Source organism: Ctenocephalides felis, unplaced genomic scaffold (genome assembly GCF_003426905.1).
Source record: "Ctenocephalides felis isolate EL2017-DRISC unplaced genomic scaffold, ASM342690v1 CF-g0.4_SCAFFOLD_01170, whole genome shotgun sequence".
Lineage (NCBI taxonomy): Eukaryota > Metazoa > Arthropoda > Insecta > Siphonaptera > Pulicidae > Ctenocephalides > Ctenocephalides felis.
Window position 1 is genome coordinate 12,796,417 of NW_020537324.1, and position 24,017 is coordinate 12,820,433.

The 24,017-nt window shown below is 36.7% G+C and overlaps 2 protein-coding genes across 2 annotated transcripts in view; both read left to right on the forward strand.

Moving 5' to 3' along the window:
* Positions 1 to 23,253: 23,253 nt before the first annotated feature.
* On the forward strand, positions 23,254 to 24,008 carry LOC113366824 (protein TSSC4-like). Its single transcript, XM_026608477.1, has one exon. The coding sequence runs from the start codon at positions 23,361 to 23,363 to the stop codon at positions 24,006 to 24,008; it is 648 nt and encodes a 215-aa protein (XP_026464262.1). The 5' UTR covers positions 23,254 to 23,360.
* LOC113368290 (protein TSSC4-like) overlaps positions 23,463 to 24,017 on the forward strand; it is a 37,165-nt gene continuing 36,610 nt past the window's right edge. The window contains exon 1 of the mRNA XM_026609837.1: positions 23,463 to 23,532. The gene's annotated coding sequence lies outside the window, so the exon portion shown is untranslated. The remainder of the gene's footprint in view (positions 23,533 to 24,017) is intronic.

The following is a 24,017-nucleotide window of genomic DNA, read 5'->3' on the forward strand; positions in this document are numbered from 1 at the left end:
TATGTGTTTTTGAGAACATACCATCTGTTTAAATGTTAGTATTGAGCGCGGAGCCAGCGACCCATTGACCACGCATATCTCGAAAACTATTGAACGTTCCGAATTTAAATTTTTGTCACATTCTTAGTAAGGTACAGTAACAATATGTGCCAAGTTCCATCAAAATCGCAATATGTGTTTTTGAGAACATACCATCTGTTTAAATGTTAGTATTGAGCGCGGAGCCAGCGACCCATTGACCACGCATATCTCGAAAACTATTGAACGTTCCGAATTTAAATTTTTGTCACATTCTTAGTAAGGTACAGTAACAATATGTGCCAAGTTCCATCAAAATCGCAATATGTGTTTTTGAGAACATACCATCTGTTTAAATGTTAGTATTGAGCGCGGAGCCAGCGACCCATTGACCACGCATATCTCGAAAACTATTGAACGTTCCGAATTTAAATTTTTGTCACATTCTTAGTAAGGTACAGTAACAATATGTGCCAAGTTCCATCAAAATCGCAATATGTGTTTTTGAGAACATACCATCTGTTTAAATGTTAGTATTGAGCGCGGAGCCAGCGACCCATTGACCACGCATATCTCGAAAACTATTGAACGTTCCGAATTTAAATTTTTGTCACATTCTTAGTAAGGTACAGTAACAATATGTGCCATGTTTCATCAAAATCTTTTTTATATTAGTGACGTCGAACTACCCTTCAACCTCCAACTTATTTATAGAAAACTTAACACTAAATATTTCTAATCCTTTACCTTTTACAGGACGGTGATTCAAAATTACAAATGACTACTTCTTGTGAATATGATATGGACCGAAGAATGAGTGATGGACAATACGATGATAGAAAATTAGATATGTATCAGGTATACAAACACTGATAGATTTCACATATTGTTCTATTTACTTTTTTATACTTTCCAAATAGGCCCGAACTGAGCAGCTAAAGAATAGTTTATATGAAAAGCAATCTGAAATTCTTCTATTAAAATCAAAAATTTCAAATTTGGAGAACGAAGCATTGAGAACTAGTTTTACAGTGTAAGTGTAGTAATAAAATAATAATATACTAGCTGACCCGGCAAACGTTGTTTTGCTAAATAAGGTATATTCTAGATAATTTCTAGAGAATCAAGAATCATATAATTCAATCGGAGTCCGAATAACTGGAAAAATGTTATTCGACAAAAGGTCCATTTGATCGATACCAAAGTTAGATTCTGAATTTAAATAACATTCCGGAATAATCCGAAGTCCGGATAATCCGAAGTCCGGATAATCCGAAGTCCGGATAATCCGAAGTCCGGATAATCCGAAGTCCGGATAATCCGAAGTCCGGATAATCCGAAGTCCGGATAATCCGAAGTCCGGATAATCCGAAGTCCGGATAATCCGAAGTCCGGATAATCGGATGTCCGGATAATCGGATGTCCGGATAATCGGATGTCCGGATAATCGGTTGTCCGGATAATCGGTTGTCCGGATAATCGGTTGTCCGGATAATCGGTTGTCCGGATAATCGGATGTCCGGATAATCGGATGTCCGGATAATCGGATATCCGGATAATCGGATGTCCGGATAATCGGATGTCCGGATAATCGGATGTCCGGATAATCGGATGTCCGGATAATCGGATGTCCGGATAATCGGATGTCCGGATAATCGGATGTCCGGATAATCGGATGTCCGGATAATAGGATGTCCGGATAATCGGATGTCCGGATAATCGGATGTCCGGATAATCGGATGTCCGGATAATCGGATGTCCGGATAATCGGTTGTCCGGATAATCGGTTGTCCGGATAATCGGATGTCCGGATAATCGGATGTCCGGATAATCGGATGTCCGGATAATCGGATGTCCGGATAATCGGATGTCCGGATAATCGGATGTCCGGATAATCGGATGTCCGGATAATCGGATGTCCGGATAATCGGATGTCCGGATAATCGGATGTCCGGATAATCGGATGTCCGGATAAACGGATGTCCGGATAATCGGATGTCCGGATAATCGGATGTCCGGATAATCGGATGTCCGGATAATCGGATGTCCGGATAATCGGATGTCCGGATAATCGGTTGTCCGGATAATCGGTTGTCCGGATAATCGGATGTCCGGATAATCGGATGTCCGGATAATCGGATGTCCGGATAATCGGATGTCCGGATAATCGGTTGTCCGGATAATCGGTTGTCCGGATAATCGGTTGTCCGGATAATCGGATGTCCGGATAATCGGATGTCCGGATAATCGGATGTCCGGATAATCGGATGTCCGGATAATCGGATGTCCGGATAATCGGTGTCCGGATAATCGGTTGTCCGGATAATCGGTTGTCCGGATAATCGGATGTCCGGATAATCGGATGTCCGGATAATCGGTTGTCCGGATAATGTCCGGATAATCGGATGTCCGGATAATCGGATGTCCGGATAATCGGATGTCCGGATAATCGGATGTCCGGATAATCGGATGTCCGGATAATCGGTTGTCCGGATAATCGTTGTCCGGATAATCGGATGTCCGGATAATCGGATGTCCGGATAATCGGATGTCCGGATAATCGGATGTCCGGATAATCGGATGTCCGGATAATCGGATGTCCGGATAATCGGATGTCCGGATAATCGGATGTCCGGATAATCGGTTGTCCGGATAATCGGTTGTCCGGATAATCGGATGTCCGGATAATCGGATGTCCGGATAATCGGATGTCCGGATAATCGGATGTCCGGATAATCGGATGTCCGGATAATCGGATGTCCGGATAATCGGATGTCCGGATAATCGGATGTCCGGATAATCGGTGTCCGGATAATCGGATGTCCGGATAATCGGTTGTCCGGATAATCGGTTGTCCGGATAATCGGTTGTCCGGATAATCGGTTGTCCGGATAATCGGTTGTCCGGATAATCGGATGTCCGGATAATCGGATGTCCGGATAATCGGTGTCCGGATAATCGGTTGTCCGGATAATCGGTTGTCCGGATAATCGGTTGTCCGGATAATCGGATGTCCGGATAATCGGATGTCCGGATAATCGGATGTCCGGATAATCGGATGTCCGGATAATCGGATGTCCGGATAATCGGATGTCCGGATAATCGGATGTCCGGATAATCGGATGTCCGGATAATCGGATGTCCGGATAATCGGATGTCCGGATAATCGGATGTCCGGATAATCGGATATCCGGATAATCGGATGTCCGGATAATCGAATGTCCGGATAATCGGTTGTCCGGATAATCGGTTGTCCGGATAATCGGTTGTCCGGATAATCGGTTGTCCGGATAATCGGATGTCCGGATAATCGGATGTCCGGATAATCGGTTGTCCGGATAATCGGATGTCCGGATAATCGGTTGTCCGGATAATCGGTTGTCCGGATAAACGGATGTCCGGATAATCGGATGTCCGGATAATCGGATGTCCGGATAATCGGTTGTACGGATAATCTGTTGTCCGGATAATCTGTTGTCCGGATAATCGGATGTCCGGATAATCGGATGTCCGGATAATCGGATATCCGGATAATCGGATGTCCGGATAATAGGATGTCCGGATAATCGGATGTCCGGATAATCGGATGTCCGGATAATCGGATGTCCGGATAATCGGATGTCCGGATAATCGGATGTCCGGATAATCGGATGTCCGGATAATCGGATGTCCGGATAATCGGTTGTCCGGATAATCGGATGTCCGGATAATCGGATGTCCGGATAATAGGATGTCCGGATAATAGGATGTCCGGATAATAGGATGTCCGGATAATCGGATGTCCGGATAATCGGATGTCCGGATAATCGGATGTCCGGATAATCGGATGTCCGGATAATCGGATGTCCGGATAATCGGATGTCCGGATAATAGGATGTCCGGATAATCGGATGTCCGGATAATCGGATGTCCGGATAATCGGATGTCCGGATAATCGGTTGTCCGGATAATCTGTTGTCCGGATAATCTGTTGTCCGGATAATCGGATGTCCGGATAATCGGATGTCCGGATAATCGGATATCCGGATAATCGGATGTCCGGATAATAGGATGCCAGGATAATCGGATGTCCGGATAATCGGATGTCCGGATAATCGGATGTCCGGATAATCGGATATCCGGATAATCGGATGTCCGGATAATCGGTTGTCCGGATAATCGGTTGTCCGGATAAACGGATATCCGGATAATCGGTTGTCCGGATAATCGGATGTCCGGATAATCGGTTGACCGGATAATCGGATGTCCGGATAATCGGATGTCCGGATAATCGGATGTCCGGATAATCGGTTGTCCGGATAATCGTATGTCCGGATAATCGGATGTCCGGATAATCGGATGTCCGGATTATCGGATGTCCGGATAATCGGATGTCCGGATAATCGGATGTCCGGATAATCGGATGTCCGGATAATCGGATGTCCGGATAATCGGATGTCCGGATAATCCGAATTCCGGATAATCCGAATTCCGGATAATCCGAATTCCGGATAATCCGAATTCCGGATAATCCGAATTCCGGATAATCGGATGTCCGGATAATCCGAATTCCGGATAATCCGAAGCCTATATATTTTTTTAACTTCCCGTAGGGCAAGTTATAGTAATCGCAAAAAAATCAAAAATGAAATTTTTTTTATATCTTTACGTTTCAAAGGTTTCTGAACATTTTGGCATACCTTAGAAAAAATGGATGTATGTGTGTGTGTGTATGTATGTGCGGATACAAATTTTCGTCGACGATTTCGGGAACACGAATCAACCGATTTGAATAATTCAGAAAACATTCGATTCGAGGGCAAGTTATAGTAATCGCAAAAAAATCAAAAATGAATTTTTTTTATATCTTTACGTTTCAAAGGTTTCTGAACATTTTGGCATACCTTAGAAAAAATGGATGTATGTGTGTGTGTATGTATGTGCGGATTCAAATTTTCGTCGACGATTTCGGGAACACGAATCAACCGATTTGAATAATTCAGAAAACATTCGATTCGTATTGATAAGGAGACGTGCTGATTAGTTTTTGGCGAAGGCAGGTCTAGCCGTTCCGAAGATACGGGGCAAAAAGTGCCCAAAACGGAAACTCAGCTTTTAAGAGAACGGAGTGTCCGATTTGAAGAATTCAAAAAACATTTCACTTGTATTGACAAGATGAAGAATCGGTAAAATTTTCATAATGGTAGGTCTAGCGGTTTCGGAGATATGGAGGAAAAAGTAAAAAAATGAGCCATTTGGCGGTCAAAAATGATTATTAGACATATGCACATCAAATTATCAGATATTTTATAGAGATTTTAACAATCAGTATACATTTTGTTAACATTCCTATGGGTTCCGTACCAATGCTTACGCGTCAAAATAAAGAAAAAAAAGATTTTTCAAAAAAAAAAAAAATTAAAAAAAAAATTTTTTTTTTTTTAAATTTTTTTTCAAAAAAAAGTAATTTTTTGTCCAATTTATAGTTTCTCAAAAATCTTATCTTTTCAAAGTATATTATTTTCGAAAATGGTAATCGTTTTTAAAAAAATAATAATTTTTGGTATGGGAAGTTCCAGCAATTTGCCTTAAGGCACGATGCCTTAAGACAGAATTCCACTTACAGTTAGTTTTATTGTTTGAACAGCAATCAGAACTCCTATATGTTCTATAACCGAATAAAGTGTGTGTTAAAATCCGGAGTGTTGTATTGTTCACAGTGCTGGATTTACAGTAGGGGCAATCGGGGCTACTGCCCAGGGCGGCAAATTTTGGGGGGCGGCAAAGTTTGGATAGTGAGAAAAAAATTCTATACAATATAATCAACTTTTTTAACAACATTTTTTATTTCAAGAAATGTAATTAACAAAACATAATACGATTGCAATGCAAAATTTGGGTTGAAATAAATGTTAACTAAAATTTATTATTTTGCCTAGCCTCTCTCCCTCTCCGAACGTAAATTATCAAATTGGTTATTAAGTTATCAAATTTGGCAATTAGGCTAATATAAAGATCCGTAAACAAGGTGAAAGTTAAGAAAAATTTGTTCTTCAGTTCTCGAGACCTCTTAAAATGACGTATTTGTGCACTTCCAAGCTTATATCGTCGAAAAAAAAAATTTAAACTAGTGACTCATGGCATTTTTCCTTAAGACAAATTACTGAAACATCCCTTACTGAAAATTACATTTTATAAAGAGTTTTAAATTTTATTGAAAAATGAAAAAAAAGACTTCTAAAACACATTTTTTGTATTTTGAAATTTTTCGAAAATTACGAACTTTTTACTAAGCAATCGCGCTACGTAGCTGTTTCAGAGAAGAAATATCGAAACTCAATTACCATTTTTCGTAATTGCTTGTACCAAAAGCTAATCGGCAAGTCTCCCCATCAATACAAATCTAATATTTTTTAATTATTCAAGTCGATTTCGAGAACACAGATCAACCGATTTATGATTCAATTCCTATTGATAAGGAGACGTGCGATTAGTTATTGGTCAAGGCAGGTCCAACTGTTTTGAAGATACGGGCGAAAATGCCAAAAATAATAATTGAGTTTTTGAGAAAAAAGCGACCAATAACATTAAAAAAAATTACACAATAAATAACTGCTTAAATTTATGAGGGGCAGGTTTAGCGGTTTCGATGGTTCAATAAAAAAATTTGAAAAAGAAACATTTGGCGGATAATCGGATGTCCGGATAATCGGATATCCGGATAATCGGATGTCCGGATAATCGGATGTCCGGATAATCGGGTGTCCGGATAATCGGATGTCCGGATAATCGGATGTCCGGATAATCGGGTGTCCGGATAATCGGATGTCCGGATAATCGGATGTCCGGATAATAGGATGTCCGGATAATCGGATGTCCGGATAATCGGATGTCCGGATAATTGGATGTCCGGATAATCGGATGTCCGGATAATCGGTCGTCCGGATAATAGATTGTCCGGATAATCGGATGTCCGGATAATCGGATGTCCGGATAATCGGATGTCCGGATAATCGAATGTCCGGATAATCGGATGTCCGGATAATCGGATGTCCGGATATTCGGATGTCCGGATAATCGGATGTCCGGATAATCGGATGTCCGGATAATCGGATGTCCGGATAATCGAATGTCCGGATAACCGGATGTCCGGATAATCGGATGTCCGGATAATCGGATGTCCGGATAATCGGATGTCCGGATAATAGGATGTCCGGATAATCGGATGTCCGGATAATCGGTTGTCCGGATAATCGGTTGTCCGGATAATTGGATGTCCGGATAATCGGATGTCCGGATAATCGGATGTCCGGATAATCGGATGTCCGGATAATCGGATGTCCGGATAATCGGATGTCCGGATAATCGGTTGTCCGGATAATCGGTTGTCCGGATAATCGGATGTCCGGATAATCGGATGTCCGGATAATCGGATATCCGGATAATCGGATGTCCGGATAATCGGTTGTCCGGATAATCGGTTGTCCGGATAATCGGTTGTCCGGATAAACGGATGTCCGGATAATCGGATGTCCGGATAATCGGTTGTCCGGATAAACGGATGTCCGGATAATCGGATGTCCGGATAATCGGATGTCCGGATAATCGAATGTCCGGATAATCGGATGTCCGGATAATCGGATGTCCGGATAATCGGATGTCCGGATAATCGGATGTCCGGATAATCGGATGTCCGGATAATCGGATGTCCGGATAATCGGATGTCCGGATAAACGGATGTTCGGATAATCGGATGTCCGGATAATCGGATGTCCGGATAATCGGATGTCCGGATAATCGGTTGTCCGGATAATCGGTTGTCCGGATAATCGGTTGTCCGGATAATCGGATGTCCGAATAATCGGATGTCCGGATAATCGGATGTCCGGATAATCGGATGTCCGGTTAATCGGATGTCCGGATAATCGGTTGTCCGGATAATCGGTTGTCCGGATAATCGGTTGTCCGGATAATCGAATGTCCGGATAATCGGATATCCGGATAATCGGATGTCCGGATAATCGAATGTCCGCATAATCGGTTGTCCGGATAATCGGTTGTCCGGATAATCGGTTGTCCGGATAAACGGATGTCCGGATAATCGGTTGTCCGGATAAACGGATGTACGGATAAACGGATGTCCGGATAATCGGATGTCTGGATAATCGGTTGTCCGGATAATCGGTTGTCCGGATAATCGGTTGTCCGGATAATCGAATGTCCGGATAATCGGATATCCGGATAATCGGATGTCCGGATAATCGAATGTCCGCATAATCGGTTGTCCGGATAATCGGTTGTCCGGATAATCGGTTGTCCGGATAAACGGATGTCCGGATAATCGGTTGTCCGGATAATCGGTTGTCCGGATAATCGGATGTCCGAATAATCGGATGTCCGGATAATCGGATGTCCGGATAATCAGATATCCGGATAATCGGATGTCCGGATAATCGAATGTCCGCATAATCGGTTGTCCGGATAATCGGTTGTCCGGATAATCGGTTGTCCGGATAAACGGATGTCCGGATAATCGGTTGTCCGGATAAACGGATGTACGGATAAACGGATGTCCGGATAATCGGATGTCCGGATAATCGGATGTCCGGATAATCGGATGTCCGGATAATCGGATGTCCAGATAATCGGATGTCCGGATAATCGGATGTCCGGATAATCGGTTGTCCGGATAATCGGTTGTCCGGATAATCGGTTGTCCGGATAATCGGATGTCCGGATAATCGGTTGTCCGGATAAACGGATGTCCGGATAATCGGTTGTCCGGATAAACGGATGTCCGGATAAACGGATGTCCGGATAATCGGATGTCCGGATAATCGGATGTCCGGATAATCGGATGTCCGGATAATCGGATGTCCGGATAATCGGATGTCCGGATAAACGGATGTCCGGATAATCGGATGTCCGGATAATCGGATGTCCGGATAAACGGATGTCCGGATAATCGGATGTCCGGATAATCGGATGTCCGGATAATCGGATGTCCGGATAATCGGATGTCCGGATAATCGGTTGTCCGGATAATCGGTTGTCCGGATAATCGGATGTCCGGATAATCGGATGTCCGGATAATCGGATGTCCGGATAATCGGATGTCCGGATAATCGGATGTCCGGATAATCGGTTGTCCGGATAATAGGTTGTCCGGATAATCGGATGTCCGGATAATCGGATGTCCGGATAATCGGATATTCGGATAATCCGATGTCCGGATAATCGAATGTCCGGATAATCGGTTGTCCGGATAATCGGTTGTCCGGATAATCGGATGTCCGGATAATCGAATGTCCGGATAAACGGATGTCCGGATAATCGGATGTCCGGATAATCGGATGTCCGGATAATCGGATGTCCGGATAATCGGATGTCCGGATAATCGGATGTCCGGATAATCGGATGTCCGGATAATCGGATGTCCGGATAATCGGATGTCCGGATAATCGGATGTCCGGATAATCGGATGTCCGGATAATCGGATGTCCGGATAATCGGATGTCCGGATAATCGGATGTCCGGATAATCGGATGTCCGGATAATCGGATGTCCGGATAATCGGATGTCCGGATAATCGGATGTCCGGATAATCGGATGTCCGGATAATCGGATGTCCGGATAAACGGATGTCCGGATAATCGGATGTCCGGATAATCGGATGTCCGGATAATCGGATGTCCGGATAATCGGATGTCCGGATAATCGGATGTCCGGATAATCGGATGTCCGGATAATCGGATGTCCGGATAATCGGATGTCCGGATAATCGGATGTCCGGATAATCGGATGTCCGGATAATCGGATGTCCGGATAATCGGATGTCCGGATAATCGGATGTCCGGATAATAGGATGTCCGGATAATAGGATGTCCGGATAATCGGATGTCCGGATAATCGGATGTCCGGATAATCGGATGTCCGGATAATCGGATGTCCGGATAATCGGATGTCCGGATAATCGGATGTCCGGATAATCGTGTCCGGATAATCGGATGTCCGGATAATCGGATGTCCGGATAATCGGATGTCCGGATAATCGGATGTCCGGATAATCGGATGTCCGGATAATCGGATGTCCGGATAATCGGATGTCCGGATAATCGGATGTCCGGATAATCGGATGTCCGGATAATCGGATGTCCGGATAATCGGATGTCCGGATAATCGGTTGTCCGGATAATCGGTTGTCCGGATAAACGGATGTCCGGATAATCGGATGTCCGGATAATCGGATGTCCGGATAATCGGATATCCGGATAATCGGATGTCGGATAATCGGATGTCCGGATAATCGGATGTCCGGATAATTGGATGTCCGGATAATCGGATGTCCGGATAATCGGATGTCCGGATGATAGGATGTCCGGATAATCGGATGTCCGGATAATCGGATGTCCGGATAATCGGATGTCCGGATAATCGGTTGTCCGGATAATCTGTTGTCCGGATAATCTGTTGTCCGGATAATCGGATGTCCGGATAATCGGATGTCCGGATAATCGGATGTCCGGATAATCGGATGTCCGGATAATAGGATGTCCGGATAATAAGATGTCCGGATAATCGGATGTCCGGATAATCGGATGTCCGGATAATCGGATGTCCGGATAATCGGTTGTCCGGATAATCGGTTGTCCGGATAAACGGATGTCCGGATAATCGGTTGTCCGGATAATCGGATGTCCGGATAATCGGTTGTCCGGATAATCGGATGTCCGGATAATCGGATGTCCGGATAATCGGATGTCCGGATAATCGGTTGTCCGGATAATCGGATGTCCGGATAATCGGATGTCCGGATAATCGGATGTCCGGATAATCGGATGTCCGGATTATCGGATGTCCGGATAATCGGATGTCCGGATAATCGGATGTCCGGATAATCGGATGTCCGGATAATCGGATGTCCGGATAATCCGAATTCCGGATAATCCGAATTCCGGATAATCCGAATTCCGGATAATCCGAATTCCGGATAATCCGAATTCCGGATAATCGGGATAATCGTCCGGATAATCCGAATTCCGGATAATCCGAAGCCTATATATTTTTTTAACTTCCCGTAGGGCAAGTTATAGTAATCGCAAAAAAATCAAAAATGAAATTTTTTTTATATCTTTACGTTTCAAAGGTTTCTGAACATTTTGGCATACCTTAGAAAAAATGGATGTATGTGTGTGTGTGTATGTATGTGCGGATACAAATTTTCGTCGACGATTTCGGGAACACGAATCAACCGATTTGAATAATTCAGAAAACATTCGATTCGAGGGCAAGTTATAGTAATCGCAAAAAAATCAAAAATGAAATTTTTTTTATATCTTTACGTTTCAAAGGTTTCTGAACATTTTGGCATACCTTAGAAAAAATGGATGTATGTGTGTGTGTGTATGTATGTGCGGATTCAAATTTTCGTCGACGATTTCGGGAACACGAATCAACCGATTTGAATAATTCAGAAAACATTCGATTCGTATCGATAAGGAGACGTGCTGATTAGTTTTTGGCGAAGGCAGGTCTAGCCGTTACGAAGATACGGGGCAAAAAGTGCCCAAAACGGAAACTCAGCTTTTAAGAGAACGGAGTGTCCGATTTGAAGAATTCAAAAAACATTTCACTTGTATTGACAAGATGAAGAATCGGTAAAATTTTCATGATGGTAGGTCTAGCGGTTTCGGAGATATGGAGGAAAAAGTAAAAAAATGAGCCATTTGGCGGTCAAAAATGATTATTAGACATATGCACATCAAATTATCAGATATTTTATAGAGATTTTAACAATCAGTATACATTTTGTTAACATTCCTATGGGTTCCGTACCAATGCTTACGCGTCAAAATAAAGAAAAAAAAGATTTTTCAAAAAAAAAAAAATTAAAAAAAAAATTTTTTTTTTTAAAAATTTTTTTTCAAAAAAAAGTAATTTTTTGTCCAATTTATAGTTTCTCAAAAATCTTATCTTTTCAAAGTATATTATTTTCAAAAATGGTAATCGTTTTTAAAAAAATAATAATTTTTAGTATGGGAAGTTCCAGCAATTTGCCTTAAGGCACGATGCCTTAAGACAGAATTCCACTTACAGTTAGTTTTATTGTTTGAACAGCAATCAGAACTCCTATATGTTTTATAACCGAATAAAGTGTGTGTTAAAATCCGGAGTGTTGTATTGTTCACAGTGCTGGATTTACAGTAGGGGCAATCGGGGCTACTGCCCAGGGCGGCAAATTTTGGGGGGCGGCAAAGTTTGGATAGTGAGAAAAAAATTCTATACAATATAATCAACTTTTTTAACAACATTTATTATTTCAAGAAATGTAATTAACAAAACATAATACGATTGCAATGCAAAATTTGGGTTGAAATAAATGTTAACTAAAATTTATTATTTTGCCTAGCCTCCCTCCCTCTCCGAACGTAAATTATCAAATTGGTTATTAAGTTATCAAATTTGGCAATTAGGCTAATATAAAGATCCGTAAACAAGGTGAAAGTTAAGAAAAATTTGTTCTTCAGTTCTCGAGACCTCTTAAAATGACGTATTTGTGCACTTCCAAGCTTATATCGTCGAAAAAAAAAATTTAAACTAGTGACTCATGGCATTTTTCCTTAAGACAAATTACTGAAACATCCCTTACTGAAAATTACATTTTATAAAGAGTTTTAAATTTTATTGAAAAATGAAAAAAAAGACTTCTAAAACACATTTTTTGTATTTTGAAATTTTTCGAAAATTACGAACTTTTTACTAAGCAATCGCGCTACGTAGCTGTTTCAGAGAAGAAATATCGAAACTCAATTACCATTTTTCGTAATTGCCTGTACCAAAAGCTAATCGGCAAGTCTCCCCATCAATACAAATCTAATATTTTTTAATTATTCAAGTCGATTTGGAGAACACAGATCAACCGATTTATGATTCAATTCCTATTAATAAGGAGACGTGCGATTAGTTATTGGTCAAGGCAGGTCCAACTGTTTTGAAGATACGGGCGAAAATGCCAAAAATAATAATTGAGTTTTTGAGAAAAACGCGACCAATAACATTAAAAAAAATTACACAATAAATAACTGCTTAAATTTATGGGGGGCAGGTTTAGCGGTTTCGATGGTTCAATAAAAAAATTTGAAAAAGAAACATTTGGCGGACAAAAGTGATCATAAGACATAGACACATTAAATTATCAGATATTTTAAAGATATTATAATAATAAGTATACATTTTGTTTACATTATATAAGTTCTGTAACATTGTTTATCCGTTAGACTGCGACGCGGCGCTTACGCGCTTCAATATTTTATCCCTCGCAGCTGAAGCAGCGCGATTGCTTTAAAAAAAAGTTCGAAAGTTCGTAAAATTTCAGGGATGGGGCGGCATTTTTGTCAGTGCCCCGGGGCGCCAAATTTCTAAATCCGGCCCTGATTGTTCATATTTAACATTTAACATAATATATATATATATATATATATATATATATATATATATATATACTAGCTGACCCGGCAAACGTTGTTTTGCTAAATAAGGTATATTCTAGACAATTTCTAGAGAATCAAAAATATTAATACTTTAAGTGTATAAGGATGTGTTCTTTGAATGCTATATACAATGAAGTATTATAAAAACAATGAACCCCATTGGTTTATTTAAACTGGAAGATTTATACACTTTCTATAGGAAATAGTATAAACCATCCAAGTCTTTTTTGGTCTTTCCACTAATTGATTACGTTTCAAGTTTTTCATATTGTTTTTGGATTCTGGATTTTGTGTATAATTGTAAATAATACTACTGAGTTTATACAAAACTTTCAAATTTTTGCGAGGAGAGATAGAAAATAAATATTTAAAATTCAAAAAAGTATTTCTTTTTTTACCTGCTTTTTGAAAAGTTTCAAGTAACATTCGGTGAAAAAAGTAAATATAATATAAAGTATATATGTAGAGCAGGGCGAGGCACAAAGGTCCAATTTGACTTTGAGCAAATGTAAACTATATTGTGAAAACCATAACAATTATATCACAGCAAATAACACATATCAAACGAACAATTATCTGAGTTCAATAAACTGCCTTCTACTTCATCATTGTAGAAATGTGCTTTTTTGCCGTCTTTCAAAAATTTGTTATCTAGACCTTTTCACCCTGTAGGCGGGGTAACTTGAAACGGGCAGGTGGCAAAAAGATTTAAAACCTTATTATAGTTTCAAAGGTATTTTACAAAATAATTACATTTTTAACTAATGCTTAAAAACTACCAACGGAAGAAAATACTTTTATTATGGATTCTCAAAGATTACCGTTTATCTCCCCCATTTCAAAGATTACCGTTTTCAAATCAAGCTGGTAGCTGGCTATACATCTTTTCTCCTCTACTTTCAAATATTGTTGTTAAACAATGCTTAACTTTACTGATTTTTGACAAATCGGTGGTTGGCCTTTTTAACCCCGGGACCTTCATATATTACTATCTATTCTGCGATAAATTCTGGGAAATTATAACTGGAAAAATGTTATTCGACAAAAGGTCCATTTGATCGATACCAAATTTAGGTTCTGAATTTAAATAACATAAATAAAAAATAATATAACCTAGAAAATGTTTTATAAATACCAATGAGCATATAATTATACAAATAAGATCTTTCAGAGCACCGTGTTTGAGAAAAATATGCCAAAAATGCATTTTCATATTAACATATCAAAAAAGTTTATATTTTGAGTCTCTAGTAACACTTGGGGCCCGTTTACTAACGTTTTTGTATATGAATAAAACTACAAACAAAACTACTTACTACAAATTTATCACAAAAAAATAATATTCGCGTAAAACATCCTATTAAACGTAATTGAACATCATCTGTCAAAAGCGTTTGACATTTCAAGAAATTTCCACCGTCCATTGTTCTATTTAAATTACGCTTCTACAAAAATTTTCAAATTCAAAATGTAAAGTTTCTACGCGGATTTGAAATAATTTCTTACCTTTTGGACATTCTCTGGATTAGCACGAATTTTTCAAGACTAAGACTGGCCCAATCGATTCAGCCGTTTTCGAGTTTTATTCGGACATTTGAAAGAGAGCTCCATTTTTATATATAATATATATATATATATATATATATATATATATATATATATATATTGAAAGAGAATATATATAATTTAAAAGAATGATCATTTTTTTTATAGAAGTCAACAAAAGTTGGAAATTCGACGTTTGCAAGGTGAAATAAAGTGCGAGCAAGTATCTTCAGAAGAAACATGTGGAAGTGATGAGTTTTGACGAAGAGAGCTTTTTTGTTTTGTTAAATTATTGAATGTGTAAGTGAATCAAAGCAATTGCATTAATATAAAACAGTAAAAACCGAATGGTTTTTATATTTATTTACTATTATGATAGAAAAAATTTAAACAACGAACTGGAATTATATTTTTTAATTTGCTTCTAAAAACAATTTCATATATAATTTTAAGTATTTCCTACACACTTTACAACTACAGCTTATGGCTTCCTCAAAATCTTCAAACTCGTCTAAAATTTCTTTGTTTAAGACTCCGGAACCTCTTTCACGCAGAATGCTTTTTAAATATGTCTTATTACAGGGTGAAATGTTTGTATCATCGCCGCTTCTTTCCCTGCGGGAAGAGATATAGATTGATTTTTGCTAGTGGCAAGTAAATTATATTTGTGATATTGTATAAAGATACAATGTAATTATATTGCGATTACACGAATTAATAGGTAAATAATAATTAATAAATAATTTATTATTTGTCCGTATCTAGTATGATCTTTGAACAAAATTTTCAGAAGAAATTCAAAAAAAATGCTTTTGTATCTTGTATTTTTATTTATGTTGAATAGAAGCGAACACAGTTCTTTGTTAATTAACATAAATGTCGGGTATGGCAATTACAAGAACGTTACACACAAAAAATATTTCGAGTAAATAATATGGAAATTAATCGTGATAGCATCCACATTTCGGGCATTTTTCGCGTCTCCTGTTTGGCTTTTCTTTAGTGTTCGCGCTGCGCGCGTTCGGACGGACACTTTTTCCGCGTTTTGCGGGAACTGACCGTTTCCTCGATTTAGCCCGGCGAGTGCTTTGCGCCCTTGACTTCGCCTTGCGTGCCGGTCTCTTGGTCTGGGCCCGACGAGGGCGCTTGTTCTTAGCACTGACAGTCTCTATTGAACTGGCAGATGAACTTTCACTGAGATCGTTGCATGATTGGCACTTCTCGGCGACATCAACTTTCCGCTTTTTCGGGGGAGGAGAACCACGCTGGCATTTGCGAGAACCCTGCAGCGATTTAAGATTTCTCATCAGTTTCTGGAATTAGTGCACAGTAAAAGTTTGCTTTGCGAAAATATTTTGAAACTGTACACGAGACAAACAAATAATTTTAGTGGCTATCAAAGTTCAGTCAGTTCAGTTGTGGGCAAGATTCTTAATTATTCTGTTTATCTTTACTTCTTTATAAAAACTATTAACTTAAGGGGCACAACTAGGGTGAAATTTTCAAAAATTCGAAGTTCCATATTTCGATAGGTTATACCTTCAAAAATAAAATACCAAAATTTAAATTTAAATCGTTATCTTAAATAGTTTTTGAGTTACAGCCATTTAAAGAGTATATATATAGTATATAGTATTACATAATTTAATCTTTAAACGCGTTTTTCTCGAAACAGCATTTTCCGAATTTGCTGCAGCAATTACTCAAAAACAAACGATCCGATAACTATCAAATTTTTTTTACATGTTCTATATATAGTTCTCCGTAAAATGAACTATCGATTTTTTGATCGCATCAAAAATCGAATTTTGGCAGTCCAAAAACGACCAAAATTTTGGGTAAAATTCGACTTTTCTCTAAAAACGCCGCAATTTTGTCAATTTTTGATTTTTTTTCTTTATCGTAGTTCATTTTACAGACAATATTATCTAGTTTAACGAAAATTCTTTTTTTAAATTTCATACACGTAGAAGGCCGTAATCACTGCTGCAGTGAAGGACCTTTTTTTGTCGCGCCGTTGGAGATCGACGATAACTTAAAAAATATTAATTTTTTTTCTTCAAACATTTTACTATGTATTCTTAAAACATGTATAAATATATTCCTGAAATTTTGAAATGATTGATCAAGTAGTTTTTTTAATACAAATTCCCAAAAATCACCTTTTTTTAGGCGGATACACTAGTTGTGCTACTTGAAACTGGTAACTTATACTGCAGACTGCAGGTATAAGAGATTCGAACATTTTCATTGTTCAATATAGAGTCTGTAGCTTATAAAACTTGAATACAAACTAGTGGTGCATGGCATCGTGCTTTAAGGCAAATTGCTGGAACATCCCGTACCAAAAATTAAATTCTTTATAACATTTTGAAAACCAAAAAAATCGATTTTTAATTAATTTTTTATTTAATTTTCATATTTTTGAAATAAATTGACTTTCGAAAAATTTGAAATTTGTTATTTTAAATTCTGAACTTATTTTAAAGCAATCGGATACCCATGGAAATGTAAACAAAATTTCTACTTATTATTAAAAAATAATTTATTCTGCATATGTCTGATGATCATTTTTAACACCAAGAGGCTTTTTTTCTACTTTTTTTATTATATCTCCGAAACCGCTAAACCTGTTGTCCCAAAGATTTAACAAGTTCTTTATTTAGCCAATACAAATAAAATGTTATTTAAATCATATTCATATCTCTGTCATCTCAAAAACTTAATTACCATTTTTGGTACGTTTTGCCCCTTATTTTCGAAACGGCTGGACCTGCTTTTGCTAAAAACTAATCAGCTATGTCTCCAATACGAATAGATTTTTTTTAATTATTCAAATTTATTAATCTGTTAAAGAAATTGTCGACGATTATTTGTCGCTCAATCCTAAGGTATGCCAAATTGTTCAGAAACCATTGAAATCTTTACGTTTCTAAATATACACATTTTTATTTTCGATTCTTTGCGATTACTATAACTTACCCTATGAAAAGTTAATAATATTTCTATTTAATAATAATGTTAGGTCTAATACGAATAATGTAAACAAAGTCTGTTACCGGCATGACTATTCCATGAGCTGCAAGTTTTCTATGCCTTTTGCAGCAAGCATTGGTAGTAACTCCTCTTTTAGTTACGGTCTCCGATCTGCATCTAATTATAAACAATACTAAATATAATTCTAAATTCATATTAAAATAGTAATTAGAACTTTGTTCAAGCATACATGGGTAAATCCTCCTCGCTTGATACATCTTCCACAGTTCGGTATCGGAGACAGCATTTTCGGGAGTGCTTATGTGATGTACAATTCTTCATTGTTTCTTTTAATAAACATCACTAAGAATTTTGTCAGTTTCCTGGTTTTAAAAAATTACTTGCTGAATTTAGAAAAAATAGATATTGTTTCCCTTTTATTACATAAACAAAAAAATAAAATTTATGACATGGATCACTATGTTTTCAATGTCAAAATAATCATTTTACTAAAATAACAACTGCTATGATTATTTATTTTATCGAAATAATAAAATTAATATTATATTAGTTGTATTGAAAATATAAATTTTGACAAAAAATATGTTTATATAATATAATAAATAAAAACTAGATGTCAGTAATCGGATTAGAATTTTTGGCTAAAATATGAATGAATAATTTCGCATTTGTCTGCTAATTATCAAGAAAAGGCTTGGTCAAACCGAGTGCTTATTGAACACATCGAATGGTTTTTATTAAATTTTAGAAATCGGTTCAGCCGTTTTTGAGAAAACGACGACGTAAAGACCAATTTTGGCTCACAAACACACACGCGCACACGCACAACTTTTTTACCAATGTTGGCCTCAAATGATTACGAATGACTTAAAACTTCAAGAAAACGTAAAATCGGATTTTCTTGCAAAAACATTAACTTTTTCTTAGGGCCTTCAAAAAAATCGAATTTAAAAGTAACGATTTTAGATTTTAGCAACGTAAAATATTAACATAGTTGTGTAACTTTGATTGTTATTTTATTTCATGATGGTGGTGAATTAAAAGTCGTATATGTATATACACATGTATATATTTTTCAACTATTTTAATAATACGGTAAATACTATATAAAAGTCCAATACAATGATATAAAACATTACTGCTGCATATGAAAATTGATCAGTAAACATTTGGAATACATTTAGGTGGAGGCACACGCAAAGCCCCAAAAACGACTGCAAAAGCAAACGCATAAATTGCGAATAAAATTGTATGCCGCAAATCCGACATGCGACTGCATTTTTGAAAGTGCGAACAAGCTCGGCTCCAATATCCTCCCAAGTCCATGACATATTTTTTGTTTAACTTCACTCTTGTAGTCCCATATTTCTTTTTGCTTTTACATAGTGGAGAATCATTTTGAATATTAAAATCTTTCCCTGCCATTATTTGTTTTGTCCGGTTTTGGAAAACATCTTGTTTCTTTAAGCTAGATTTGACTTTTGAGACTTTCTTGATTTTCACTTTGTTAACTTTCATAGGACGCTTTTTTAAAATGGATGACTGCATGCTTTTGGATTCAGAGAATATATCCAAGGTGTTAAATTCGTTGCCAAATTTTGATAATTCACGAATAGGTTGCATTGCATTTTGAATTCTTTGGAAGTTCTTTGTGGTTTGAGTTGCTGTGGAGTGGAATAATTGACTTTTATTAGTTAATTAATAAATTGCTCATTATTATTTGTTAAATCTAATGTAACATTAATCTTAGTATTGGAAAGGTTTATTAAACACTTCAGGCAAATTGAACAACAGACAAAAATGTAGGTATTCTACTATTAGAGATTCATTGACTTTGCTGGCTATCATTGAAATATAATCAGCTCCGAGTAAATGTTGAGCCATTAATATGTAAAGCAAATTATAGACACATTTGATATATTTGGTGGTTGTTACATATATAAAAGTAATATTCTTTGAGAACATAAAACATATTCATGGTTTTAGAAATCAAATCTTCAAAAAGCTATTATAGATCGTTTTCGTTGTATTTTATCTATGTTGGAAAAGACTATCTATTATACTCACTTGATGCATCACTCCACTTATCAAATTCCTCCAACAACTTTCTGTTGCTTTTGCTATCCATACAAGTGTTCATAATGCATTTTTCAGTTTCTTTTTGAAATGTTACTTCACAGAGAGTCTTTTTGCGGCCAGGGCACGAATCTGAATTCTTTAGTTCGTTAATTCTCTTATTAATAATTCCATTGGAACTGGAATAATTATTAGTATTTGCCGTGAATTCAGAAACTTTACTATCAGCTCTGTCAACAAACCTTGGTTTACCTTCAATTGGTTTCAAAACAGGCATAGATTGGGTATTGTTTGTAACTACATTTGGTTTTGCACTTAATTCTTGGTTCAAGTCAAAAGATGCCATGTTGAAAATATCAGACATGTTTTGAGACTCCGAGTGTGATGTTATTGCTAAAGCTTCTGATGGTCTATAAGATTGAAGAAATTTGGATACTCGGTTGTCACTTAGAGAAAGACCTTGATCGCCCATGCTGTAGGTGCCATCGCAGTTCTGCACAACTGTAAAGAACTCCCCGTGCAAAGAATATGGTTCGGACTCTTCGATGTTATTGATATTATTGTTACTAGTTAGATTAAGTTGACTGCTGATATTGGAATTTTTGTATCTAGTTGGAAGAGCTATATCAGTTTGTGTTTGGACATCGCTTCCTGCTGAGAAACTTTGTATGCTTGTGGCTTTTTCAACGGCTACTAACATCACAGATTTTTTAAGTCGTTGACATACCGATACACTGCGTTTCTCTCTGCAGTCGCCACTTGCCGGAATTGTTCGTAGCTGATCAGATCGAGTCTATAATTTATTTTATATTATTGTTGAGATAAAATCCTTGGAAGAATGTCAATTAAAATATTGAGGACTTTGTAACCTTTACATTTCGTTTTATATCTTTTGTTTGGACACTAATGCGTTTTGTTTCCATTTTCTTCTCCAATAACTGTTTTTGTTCCATTTTTCGTTGAATTTCTTCCGAAATTCGGCGCTTTTCTTCTTGTCGGATTTTAATTTCTTGCATAAGACGCTCGTGTTCTTGTCTATAAAATAAATAACATATAAATAAAAAAAATTAAAAAATTACACTCTCACATCATTAATTTGAAATGAAGGATAAAAGTAAGTTAGTTTTTAAAAGAAAGTATTCGAGCAAACTACATTTCAACTTATATCTACAAAAACATTAAGAAACTGATTAAAAACTTACTTCTTCCTTCTATGATCATCTGCTTCTCTAGTACGGGTTTTGTTGAAATTTTTATTGCTATTAAGAGTTTTTGTTGTTGGGATATTGTTCTTATGCTTATGCTGTTTTTTAATTTCTGTTACATTTTCGTACGAAACGCTTGATACGTAAGTTTTAACTTCAAATTTTGGTATCATGGAAGGTTTACCAGTTAATTTTGGAGAAGATATGGGTGTTTTTGGTCTAGGAATCGCTTGATTTAATTTTGTTTTGGTTGGGTTTGTTTTCTTTGCTGGTACATTTTCCTTTTCAACTGTTCTAGGACATTTTTCACTTCTTAGTGGATTTTTACTTGCCTGTTCTAGTAAATCGTATAATTCATTATCCTTTTCTATAGCTCGTAAATTTATTGTGTTTCTTCTAATAGCTTCGTCAATTGTACGAAGATCAAAATTATTACATGGAGAATTTCTGAGATCGTATGCTCTTATATAGTGTTCTGTAGGATGTTGGTAATCGTAATCGAACTGATGGTCACTTGCGTCACTTGAAAGTTTATCAAATTCGATGGAGCATTCGGAATATGATTCTTTTAATCCGTTTATATAAATGTCGTTTGGATCGATTTTCTCATCTTCTGTATGTGGATATAAGTCATTATTTTGAATTAAATTATTATCGTATTGCCGAAACTCGACGCATGGAACTCCTTCAAGAGATATAAACTCACCAGCATTTTCCTGAATGCTATCTTGCGAACTGAAATCCGTTTGGGTTTGAGTATTTAAAATTTGGGAATTCAGAGGTTTTCTAGTTTTTGGAAGAACTGAATTATTCTTTGTTTCCAACGTACTATCTCGATTTACGTTCTTTGAACAATTCGTCACTTTTTTTGCACATTTTGATGCTTTATTTGATTTGTTGTTGTCTGCTGGTGTGATCTTCATATCTTCATTAAAACTCGACCTCGAGCCATTTAATTAACGATTATTTTGCATTTTTAATAAAGGCTATCAGACACGTCACTAAAAATTTTTGTAAAAATTTGTTTATTTTTGTTTTAGGTTTTTGATTCGGTAGTATGTTAGATGTCAACTTAAATTTATACTTTTCATCAAAATTTTAGTAAATTTAAATTCTAGGAATGAGCGTTTACATTCCAGTAAATTAACCCTTATACACGATACACGTGATGTACAATCATTGTAGTAATTTTCATTATAGTAAATTCACAATCAGTTTACATTTGTTGTAGTATTTTTACACTAATTGTATAGTATATTATTTTAACTTTTTAAGTAAATTTACACTCACACACGTGAGTTTACAATCCTTATGTAGATTTATACAGATCATCATATTGTATAGCACATATATTTTATAACTCATTGAAGTAGATTTACAATCGTTCTCATAGATTTACTCTTATTGTAGTAGAAATACACTATTTATAGTATATTTAAGCTCATTTTAGTAGGTTTATGCTCATTCTCGCAGATTTTTATTCTATTAAGATTACACTCATTTTCTTAGATTTACACTCATTAGTGTGGTTTAGTAGATTTATTCTGATTGTAATATATTTAAACTCGTTATAGAATTTTACATGAAATGATGTATTTTTACACTCATTTTCGTAAATTTACACCTATTATAATAGTTTATTTATCTATGATAGTATAATTACTCCAAGAGCGCAATGTGCCTCGACAGGGCCCCGTATACAGTTTCAATTAAATAAACACTTTTCTTGTTTGCTCTTGCAAACTGATTTATAAAGAGAATTTTTTTTTTAATTTTTTGTAGTTTTAATGTATATATCTAATATATTATTTTTACAAAATATTTTATTTAAACATATTTTCAAATAAACGGTCATCGCCATTTTTAAGTTCTCCTTCCATGGCGTTGTTCGCACATGTTGCACTACCAACACAATACAACTGACAGCTAGACTAGAATAGAATTTAAAACTAAATTTTAATCGAAGGCGATGCATGTAAAAGTATTAAATAATAAATTGAATTAATAGATAATAGTAGGTGATAATACTTTGAATTATAAGTCCAACATTATGACATACGTGCCAGGACAATTTTCTGTTGTTGGTGGTAACAACAACTTTATCAGCAAACAAAATGCACTTTTTCAACACTTGAATGAAGTAGAAAGAAATATGAATATAAACCGACAACAAGCACAAATTGATTCAATATGTGACGAACCCCAAGATTTACAAAACAAAAGCGTATCTACAAAAAAATTTAGAGGAAAAGAAAGTATTTTTAAAAGACCTGAAGCACCTAAACCTAAGCGTTTGCATCCAAACAACAGACCTGATTTTCTCAAGAACCCCCACAAATGGACCAAATATAGCTTAGAAGACATTTCATCTACTGACATGTCAGAATCTAGTAATGCATCAGCAGCTTTTACATTTTTAAAAGAATTAGAAGATAGACGTGATCAAAACAATATGAAAAGTATTTCAAGTGACGTAGGTCCTAAATACAATTCTTCAGTAAAAGTTAAATTAGATACTATGGATAATGATACTGACCCAAAATCTTTCAAAAATATGAAAGTAGTTATGCCTGAATATGTTGTTGGTCAATCTATAAAGAAGAAAACAGTTATACAGAAACAAACGCATACAAAATCTAATAAAAAGGAATTGAAATTGAGTCATCTTATGGATGAAGATGAATGTGACGAAGATTAAATGATATAT